We start from the raw sequence: 10,000 nt of genomic DNA, 5'->3' as shown, positions 1-10,000 counted from the left end.
TTTATTGAATAGTTCCAGTGGGTGGCTCCGTCTCTGTAGGACTGCTTGATGGAGCCAGATCCCCCGAGGAGTCACCATCCGTAGCCAGTACACTCGCAGGACTAGCGGCCCTTGATCTTCCAGAGCTCGGAGAGGATTGGGGTGCTGTGGCTCGGTCGAACGCGTTCCGGATGTCAGCCAATTGCTCCGCGGTGAGATGGTTGGCATAGTACCGGTCCGCGGTCCTCGTGTCATGACACATGACCCTAGACAGTTGTCCCCTGACCTCGCTGCCGTGCGCATCCCGTGCCTGCGTAGAGCCAGAAACTACATGTACACACAGAAAAGCGGGTGAGTTCAGAGCCGTTAATGGATCACTCACGTGGGTCGCTACAGCTGTCCTCAGATCGGTTACCGTGGGACGGCCCGGAAGTCCCATTGAGCTCCATGCACACGCCGCGTATTTGCTTAGCCGTCTTATACGCGTCTGTTGTGCGCTGAAAAACAGCAACTTGCAGCGTGGTTCCAGCAGCCGGCGGACACCCATCCAACGTACGAACCACCCGAACTCGGCATGGCTCAAGAACAGCTGGGCGGCGCCGAACGCACGGTTCGTCTTGTGCCTCCTCACCTGAGGAGAGATCAGATTAGATTAGATTAGCTTCCCATGCCCGTTCCCCAGGTCTGGTTCTACCAGGTCTGGTTCTACCAGAAACTTACATTAATCACAAAGCCCGGAGCGCCTTCCTGGGCTTCATCAATCGCTTCCTGGAGCTCGTCGGCAGTCATGTTTGTCAAGACCCCTGCTCTGTGACCATAGACCGCAGAGAGATAGCAAGCTAGGTAACCATAGAACTGGTTCCGCAACTGGATGGTTGGCTGGTTCTCCAGCTTTCTTAGGAGGGAAGGGATTGTCGTCCTGGCCAGGGTCTTGCAGGTTCTCAGCTGGGTTCTGGTGACGGTCCGCCGTTCCTTGGAGCGCTTAACTTCGATCTGGTGGAGGGTCACCTCGGTGGCTATTTGGAGGAGGTCAGCCTTGACCGCTCTGCTGACGGCGGTGATCTGTCTCCGGGTCAGCCTGCATTCCCGCGGGGGTGTAGCGGCAAAGTAATCCATGAACTGGGACAGGTTCACCAGGTAAACTTTAACAGTCGTTATGGCTCTTTTCTTCAGCTTCAGTGCCTGCGGGAAGGCGTGGACCCGTTCCACGTCGTCCAGGAACTTCCAGGTGGGGTTCACCTGCCTGCCGTGTGCAATAAATGAGAGAAAGCTACGGACCCGACCCAGCTTGGAGCGTGCGTTCATCCGGTGCTGTTGGCTTGGCAGGGCACCCCGCAGATCTGAGTGGAATTCTTCAAGGTAGCGCTCCACGGGTGGTGGAAACTTCCTTGGAGCAAATGGCAGCAGGGCAAGTCCTCTGACTGGCCTTGTGGAGGTTGATGTTGCAGGGGAATCAGAGTCGGTCTGGCCCGGCGGAGAAGCTGCAGGAGACGGGGCTCCGGTGGCTGCAGGTGAACCATGCGGAGAAGCTGCAGGAGACGGGGCTCCGGTGGCTGCAGGTGAACCAGGCGGAGAAGCAGAAGCAGGCATGGTGACAGCATGAGGAGAAGAGTCTGTACTTGATATCGGCCGTGGTGCCCGGCGTGGGGTGCCGGGAGACGACGACGACACGTCTGCGTCTTCCCCTGCGATTCTGGAGCTCTGCTGTTCGGGTCTTGGGCGTCCAGGCCGGATGCCAGCGGCGGGTTCGGATCCGTGGAGCGAAGCTCTGCGATGGCGCGGAGAGTTGAGCGCCACTGAAGCTGCAGAAGATGGTCGCCTAACACCTGTGGCTCGAGGCGGTTGTGAGCACCGGACAGATGTCTGTCCACCCTCGGACCATTGTATCCACACGCTCTGACTGGGCAAGTCATCCCACGGATGTTCACTCGTCTGTGGGCGAAGGCAAGGAGTATCTTACGCTCAGCAGGGTTCAAGATGCAATGGGTCCGCTCTAAATGCTTGGGCAGCAGAGAAAACTTGCGTTGGCAGATTGGGCAGCGTCGGTCTGGAGGCATCTGGACCCACGTCTGGCAGTAATGTCCGGCAGAAGCTTGGTTGTCTGGCAGAAGCTTGGTTCTCCGGAGAAGGTCGCAGCAGAAAGGCTGGAACGGGCAGCTGGGTTCTATTGAGCCTGATTGCGAGGCAGGCAGGCAGGCAGGCAGGCAGGCAGGCAGGCAGGGCGCTGATTGCACGATTGCTTCCAGCCGCACAGAATGTCTCAGAAAACTTTCTAAGTGTTGAATCATGCCTTACCAGGGGCACGAAAAGAATTGATTGGGATTTAAACACCTTATGCGAAAAAACACTATCTGAATGAGGATAAAAGAAAGTCTGAAAAGTGGGTGATAGACAAAAAAATGACAAAGTGTTCCCAACACTTAGAAATATTTTCAGACACCAGAAAAATGACAAAGTGTTTGTGGTGAATGGAGCCAGGGCAGCGACTACTGGCGCCCCGCCTCCAGTAACGAGTTAGGGCAGCGACTTCCGGCGCCCCGCCGCCTCTGTTTACGAGTGGTGAATGGAGCCAGGGCCGCGACTACTGGCGCCCCGCCTCCAGTAACGAGTTAGGGCAGCGACTGCCGGCGCCCCGCCGCGGTGAACGGTGCCAGGGCGCCGTTAAGAGTGGACAGTGTCCACAGACCATAAGGAGGGTTATGGTAACTGGAAATAAAACCGCGTGGCATTACCACTTAACGTGGTCCCACAGAGCTGAAACTTCGTGGGGGTGTTCAGTCCGACCCCATGGACCGTATGCCACCGCTTGTTCAATCCAGGCACGCCCCTGTGGGGTCGATCCGGACCCCCCATTTCTAAAAACGGCACCGGCCCCCCAGCAAGAACCGTAGTAGCTGGAGCTATAAAAATCGGTACGTTTAAAGAGCTAGACGAGATCGCAAAGGCTGCCAAGCCGCATCGCGATCGGATCAAAATTGCCCTGTTGGTGGCCGTTAGAATATGTGGAAAATTATGGTTCCGGGCGGCCATTTCCCATTCAAATCAATGGAGCGGTTTTTCTGGAAACACGAAATTCAAACACCAGGGAGACCCACTTAACGTGGTCCAACGGAGCTGAAACTTCGTGGGGGTGTTCAGTCCGACCACATGGAACTAATGTCACCGGTTTTTCAATTCAGGCACGCCCCTTGTGTCGATCCGGACCTGGGGTCCGAAAACCGCACATGGCTCTGAAGGGCCAAGCTTTGATGCTAGAGCTCCAAAATTCGGTATGTGTGTAGGCCGAGACGAGATCGCAAAGGCTGCCAAGCCGCATCTCGATCGGGTCAAAATTGCCCTGTTGGTGGCCGTTAGAAGATGTGCAAAATTCGGGTACGCAGCGAACACTCTCCAGTTAAACCTATGGAGAAACCCAACATTTTTTACCAGAATCTAAGTCCTGCTGCCTTACCAGGGGCACGAACTTCCAGGGCCTGCGTACTGCTGGGTGTAGTCCGAGGAGGGGGTGCTTAAGTGTGGGGTACACGTGCTCGGCCGGTGGGCCTGGCAGGCCCGGTTCTCAGTTGATGGCGAGAAAAAGTCTAAGTCCCATCCAGGGACCGGACAGGGGGCGCTCGGCCGGAAGAGGCTGGGGAGGGTAGCCTCTCCCCGGTCAACCCAAGGCCACATCGTAAAACTGAGTTGCCTTACCAGGGGCACGAGCTTCCAGGGCCTGCGTACTGCTTGGTTTAGTCCGAGGAGGGGTGCTTAAGTGTGGGTTCACATACTCGTGTGGAGAGCCTGGTTCTATCGGGGGTGGGGGGGGGTTCCAAGACTGTGTCTGACCCCGGAGCCAAGTCTGGGTGTGGGCCTGGAGGTCAAGGCCTGGATGTCCAGGCCTGGATGTCTCTGCCTGGATGTCTGTGCCTGGATGTCCAGGCCTGGATGTCTGTGCCTGGATGTCCAGGCCTGGATGTCTCTGCCTGGATGTCTGTGCCTGGATGTCCAGGCCTGGATGTCTCTGCCTGGATGTCCAGGCCTGGATGTCCAGGCCTGGATGTCTGTGCCTGGATGTCCAGGCCTGGATGTCTCTGCCTGGATGTCCAGGCCTGGATGTCCAGGCCTGGATGTCTCTGCCTGGATGTCTGTGCCTGGATGTCCAGGCCTGGATGTCTCTGCCTGGATGTCCAGGCCTGGATGTCTCTGCCTGGATGTCTGTGCCTGGATGTCCAGGCCTGGATGTCTGTGCCTGGATGTCCAGGCCTGGATGTCTCTGCCTGGATGTCTGTGCCTGGATGTCCAGGCCTGGATGTCTGTGCCTGGATGTCCAGGCCTGGATGTCTCTGCCTGGATGTCCAGGCCTGGATGTCTCTGCCTGGATGTCTGTGCCTGGTTCTGCAGGCCTGGATGTCCCAGCCTGGTTCTGCAGGCCTGGATGTCTGTGCCTGGATGTCCCAGCCTGGTTCTGCAGGCCTGTATGTCTCTGTTGCTCCAGGCCCGGATTTCAAATTCGTACGGAACCTAGGCAAACTATATACTGGAAGAACCGGGCGAGTCCCAGGAGTGCCCCGGTGGTCTCCGATTTCGCCTAGGACGTTCCCCCGATTTTTAACGAATTTTTAAGCGATTTTCGCCAAAGCGGTCCCATTCGGTCCCCCGAAAAAGCGGTCAAAACGGACGGGAACCCTGGCATGTCATACCCCGATGGAACCGGGCGAGTCCCAGGAGTGCGCTGGTGGTGTCCGATTTGCTCCAGGACCTTCCTACGATTTTTAACGAATGTTTAAGCGATTTTCGCCAAAGCGGTCCCATTCGGTCCCCCGAAAAAGCGGTCAAAACGGACGGGAACCCTGGCATGTCATACCCCGATGGAACCGGGCGAGTCCCAGGAGTGCGCTGGTGGTGTCCGATTTGCTCCAGGACCTTCCTACGATTTTTAACGAATTTTTAAGCGATTTTCGCCAAAGCGGGTCCATTCGGTCCGCTTTCGCGGAAAAAAATGCACTTTTTCGGTAAAAACGCACCATGGCCCGATAGTCCGGAGTCCGGGGAACAGCCCCGTGCCATCCGTTTCCTTCTACCGCAAAGAACGACCGAGATATTAGCACCGGAAGGTCCGGTGCACACTAAAATGTCCGGTCTTTTTACTTTCACTTTCGCCCATGAAACTCGCCGAGGGTATTGCGTCACCTTACCCGTCAAAACACTGCCGGAACGATATGAGAAGAGAGTTGGAAAAGAGGGACTTAGAAGAAAAATGGGAAAGTGAGGTCTTAGAAAAGGGTAGGGTTAGGGTTATGGTAACTGGAAATAAAACCGCGTGGCATTACCACTTAACGTGGTCCCACAGAGCTGAAACTTCGTGGGGTGTTCAGTCCGACCCCATGGACCGTATGCCACCGCTTGTTCAATCCAGGCACGCCCCTGTGGGGTCGATCCGGACCCCCCATTTCTAAAAACGGCACCGGCCCCCCAGCAAGAACCGTAGTAGCTGGAGCTATAAAAATCGGTACGTTTAAAGAGCTAGACGAGATCGCAAAGGCTGCCAAGCCGCATCGCGATCGGATCAAAATTGCCCTGTTGGTGGCCGTTAGAATATGTGGAAAATTATGGTTCCGGGCGGCCATTTCCCATTCAAATCAATGGAGCGGTTTTTCTGGAAACACGAAATTCAAACACCAGGGAGACCCACTTAACGTGGTCCAACGGAGCTGAAACTTCGTGGGGGTGTTCAGTCCGACCACATGGAACTAATGTCACCGGTTTTTCAATTCAGGCACGCCCCCTTGTGTCGATCCGGACCTGGGGTCCGAAAACCGCACATGGCTCTGAAGGGCCAAGCTTTGATGCTAGAGCTCCAAAATTCGGTATGTGTGTAGGCCGAGACGAGATCGCAAAGGCTGCCAAGCCGCATCTCGATCGGGTCAAAATTGCCCTGTTGGTGGCCGTTAGAAGATGTGCAAAATTGGGTACGCAGCGAACACTCTCCAGTTAAACCTATGGAGAAACCCAACATTTTTTTACCAGAATCTAAGTCCTGCTGCCTTACCAGGGGCACGAACTTCCAGGGCCTGCGTACTGCTGGGTGTAGTCCGAGGAGGGGTGCTTAAGTGTGGGTTCACGTGCTCGGCCGGTGGGCCTGGCAGGCCCGGTTCTCAGTTTATGACGAGAAAAAGTCTAAGTCCCATCCAGGGACCGGACAGGGGGCGCTCGGCCGGAAGAGGCTGGGGAGGGTAGCCTCTCCCCGGTCAACCCAAGGCCACATCGTAAAACTGAGTTGCCTTACCAGGGGCACGAGCTTCCAGGGCCTGCGTACTGCTTGGTTTAGTCCGAGGAGGGGTGCTTAAGTGTGGGTTCACATACTCGTGTGGAGAGCCTGGTTCTATCGGGGGTGGGGGGGGGTTCCAAGACTGTGTCTGACCCCGGAGCCAAGTCTGGGTGTGGGCCTGGAGGTCAAGGCCTGGATGTCCAGGCCTGGATGTCTCTGCCTGGATGTCTGTGCCTGGATGTCCAGGCCTGGATGTCTGTGCCTGGATGTCCAGGCCTGGATGTCTCTGCCTGGATGTCTGTGCCTGGATGTCCAGGCCTGGATGTCTCTGCCTGGATGTCCAGGCCTGGATGTCCAGGCCTGGATGTCTGTGCCTGGATGTCCAGGCCTGGATGTCTCTGCCTGGATGTCCAGGCCTGGATGTCCAGGCCTGGATGTCTCTGCCTGGATGTCTGTGCCTGGATGTCCAGGCCTGGATGTCTCTGCCTGGATGTCCAGGCCTGGATGTCTCTGCCTGGATGTCTGTGCCTGGATGTCCAGGCCTGGATGTCTGTGCCTGGATGTCCAGGCCTGGATGTCTCTGCCTGGATGTCTGTGCCTGGATGTCCAGGCCTGGATGTCTGTGCCTGGATGTCCAGGCCTGGATGTCTCTGCCTGGATGTCTGTGCCTGGTTCTGCAGGCCTGGATGTCCCAGCCTGGTTCTGCAGGCCTGGATGTCTGTGCCTGGATGTCCCAGCCTGGTTCTGCAGGCCTGTATGTCTCTGTTGCTCCAGGCCCGGATTTCAAATTCGTACGGAACCTAGGCAAACTATATACTGGAAGAACCGGGCGAGTCCCAGGAGTGCCCCGGTGGTCTCCGATTTCGCCTAGGACGTTCCCCCGATTTTTAACGAATTTTTAAGCGATTTGCGCCAAAGCGGGCCCGGGGGGGGGCGCGAGGAGGCGGTCCGGAAGGCCCGGAACCCGCTCATGCCGTACACCGTTGGATCCGGGCCGCTCCGGGGATTACTAGGGTGGCCTCCGTTTCGCTCCAGGACCTTCCTGCGGTCGTCTATGGGTGTTTAACCGTCTACCGGAAGTCGGGTCAAAAGTACCCTTTCCCGCGGTCCAAACGAACCGGGACTGGCACCATCGTGCTCCTGGGATGCCCCCGGTTCGGGTGATGTCACTCCCGGAGGCCTGGACCAAAGTCCCGGTTCCCTAGGCCCGGTTCTCTGTCGAGGGTCTCAGCCCTCGCTCATCCCCGCTCAGCCCCGCCCGACGTGAGTATCTTCATCGGCTGCTGCAACATCATCATCCTCAGCGCCACTGTCATGTGCCTTACCAGGGTCCCGAAACACGACCCAGACCCCGAACGCTTGTTCGGATCCGGGCATGTAATACCCCGATGGAACCGGGCGAGTCCCAGGAGTGCGCTGGTGGTGTCCGATTTGCTCCAGGACCTTCCTACGATTTTTAACGAATTTTTAAGTGATTTTCGCCAAAGCGGGTCCATTCGGTCCCCGAAAAAGCGGTCCAAACGGACGGGACCCAGGCATGTCATACCCCGATGGAACCGGGCGAGTCCCAGGAGTGCGCTGGTGGTGTCCGATTTGCTCCAGGACCTTCCTACGATTTTTAACGAATTTTTAAGTGATTTTCGCCAAAGCGGGTCCATTCGGTCCGCTTTCGCGGAAAAAAATGCACTTTTTCGGTAAAAACGCACCATGGCCCGATAGTCCGGAGTCCGGGGAACAGCCCCGTGCCATCCGTTTCCTTCTACCGCAAAGAACCACCGAGATATTAGCACCGGAAGGTCCGGTGCACACTAAAATGTCCGGTCTTTTTTACTTTCACTTTCGCCCATGAAACTCGGTCGAGGGTATTGCGTCACCTTACCCGTCAAAACACCGCCGGAACGATATCAGGAGAGAGTTGGAAAAGAGGGACTTAGAAGAAAAACGGCAAAGTGAGGTCTTAGAAAATTATATTTTAGGAAACCTGGATGTCTGGCGAGCCTATCTAAGCAGGTTTCAGCCCTCTTTTCCCCCATTTTAGTGCATTTTGAGCGGTTTTAAAAAAAAAAGTCTGCCTTTTCTCTGGAGAACCGGGGCTTTGGCCGACATGTCTCAGATTTGGCCGGTGAGTCTGCTGGGTCCTTCCGACGGGCCTGGAGGTTCTCTGGCTCGCCCCGGAGCTCTGTGGAAGGCAGGACAGAGCGGCAAGGACACCCTGGGCCCAGGCCGAAGGCGGTGTGCTCTGAGCGGACTCCGGTCCGCCCGGGGTCCCGCTGGAGGTCCTGGAGCTCCAGTGGATGTCTCCCATGCACACTTACACACACACAACCGACCGAACAGCACACGTGGCCTGCCATGAAGGGCTCCCGCCGGCCCTGGTGCTCTCAAGCACTGGCGCTTCGGCGAAGGGTTCCTCCAACCTTGCAGGTTCGCCTCCAGACCCGGGCACTGACAGTCGTGGGCCTGGCCCACCCGCTCCAGCCCGCGGTCGTCCCATCGGTAGCGAGACCGAGACGTCCCGTCTGTCCCAGCCGTCTTTCACTGGTCCATCGCAGCAGGACTGTCGGTTCCAGTTAGGTATCGTTTGGGGTGGAACCGGCCTCCAGGAAGCTGCGGTGGCTCCAGGAATCATTGAGTTTCTCAAAACCCATATGCAGAACCATACCCCCGCGCACATGTGCCAGCTCGAAGGACGCTGCGGACCACGGCTCTCCCCGGGCAAAGTGTGATCTCTCACAGACACCACCGGGGCATCCGTATCCAATGATTGGCCGGAGGCTGGCACAGCCGCTGCGGGGGCCCTCTACGGAGATCCGCTGTGGGGGCAGGCAGCAGGCAAGGCATGGCAGGCGGTTCTCCGCCCAAGACGACGCCCGCCCCACTCGGTTCCTCCGCTCTCCCGAGATGCATGCGCCGCGTGTCGGAGCTGGAAGTCGGCGGGCTCTCCTCCGGATAAAGTGCACACATGGTGTGACACCGGAGCAACCTTCCGTCACCGGCCTCGGCCCGCGGTCATCGTTGAATGGGGGTCTACCTGGTTGATCCTGCCAGTAGCATATGCTTGTCTCAAAGATTAAGCCATGCATGTCTAAGTACACACGGCTGGTACAGTGAAACTGCGAATGGCTCATTAAATCAGTTATGGTTCCTTTGATCGCTCTACGTTACTTGGATAACTGTGGCAATTCTAGAGCTAATACATGCAAACGAGCGCTGACCCGGCCGCCTCCCTTCGCGGGGCGGGCGGTCGGGGATGCGTGCATTTATCAGACCCAAAACCATGCGGGGTGCGGCTTCCCTCCTCCCCTCTCGCGGGGGGGTGCGGGGGCCCGCCCCGGCCGCTTTGGTGACTCTAGATAACCGGGGCCGATCGCTGGCCCTCCGTGGCGGCGACGTCTCATTCGAATGTCTGCCTATCAACTTTCGATGGTACGCTACGTGCTACCATGGTGACCACGGGTACGGGAATCAGGGTTCGATTCCGGAGAGGGAGCCTGAGAAACGGCTACCACATCCAAGGAAGGCAGCAGGCGCGCAAATTACCCACTCCCGACTCGGGGAGGTAGTGACGAAAAATAACAATACAGGACTCTTTCGAGGCCCTGTAATTGGAATGAGTACACTTTAAATCCTTTGACGAGGATCCATTGGAGGGCAAGTCTGGTGCCAGCAGCCGCGGTAATTCCAGCTCCAATAGCGTATCTTAAAGTTGCTGCAGTTAAAAAGCTCGTAGTTGGATCTCGGGATCGAGCTGACGGTCCGCCGCGAGGCGAGCCA

General features: G+C 57.2%; 1 protein-coding gene and 1 pseudogene across 2 annotated transcripts in view; one reads left to right on the top strand and one right to left on the bottom strand.

Moving 5' to 3' along the window:
• Positions 1 to 3,181, bottom strand: part of LOC145549685 (uncharacterized) — a 3,201-nt gene extending 20 nt beyond the window's left edge. Inside the window, exons 1-4 of one of the 2 annotated variants that reach the window (XM_081602271.1) lie at positions 2,003 to 3,181; positions 700 to 1,911; positions 362 to 610; positions 1 to 289 (exon numbers count right to left, since the gene is read on the bottom strand). The exon at positions 1 to 289 is cut by the window's left edge and continues 20 nt beyond it. In XM_081602271.1, the coding sequence (XP_081458397.1) occupies positions 2 to 289; positions 362 to 610; positions 700 to 1,569 (1,407 nt within the window). In that variant the 5' untranslated portion in view covers positions 1,570 to 1,911; positions 2,003 to 3,181 and the 3' untranslated portion in view covers position 1. Of the gene's footprint in view, positions 290 to 361; positions 611 to 699 lie in introns of both variants that reach the window. The other variant, XM_081602270.1, reaches the window with a different exon arrangement.
• Positions 3,182 to 9,257: 6,076 nt separating this feature from the next.
• On the top strand, positions 9,258 to 9,928 carry LOC145549869 (18S ribosomal RNA; annotated as a pseudogene).
• Positions 9,929 to 10,000: the final 72 nt, after the last annotated feature.

This window comes from Poecilia reticulata, chromosome 21 (assembly GCF_904066995.2).
Source record: "Poecilia reticulata chromosome 21, P_reticulata-male-v2, whole genome shotgun sequence".
Lineage (NCBI taxonomy): Eukaryota > Metazoa > Chordata > Actinopteri > Cyprinodontiformes > Poeciliidae > Poecilia > Poecilia reticulata.
The sequence above is the reverse complement of the archived record's forward strand: the minus strand, read 5'-3'. Positions and strand labels throughout refer to the sequence as shown.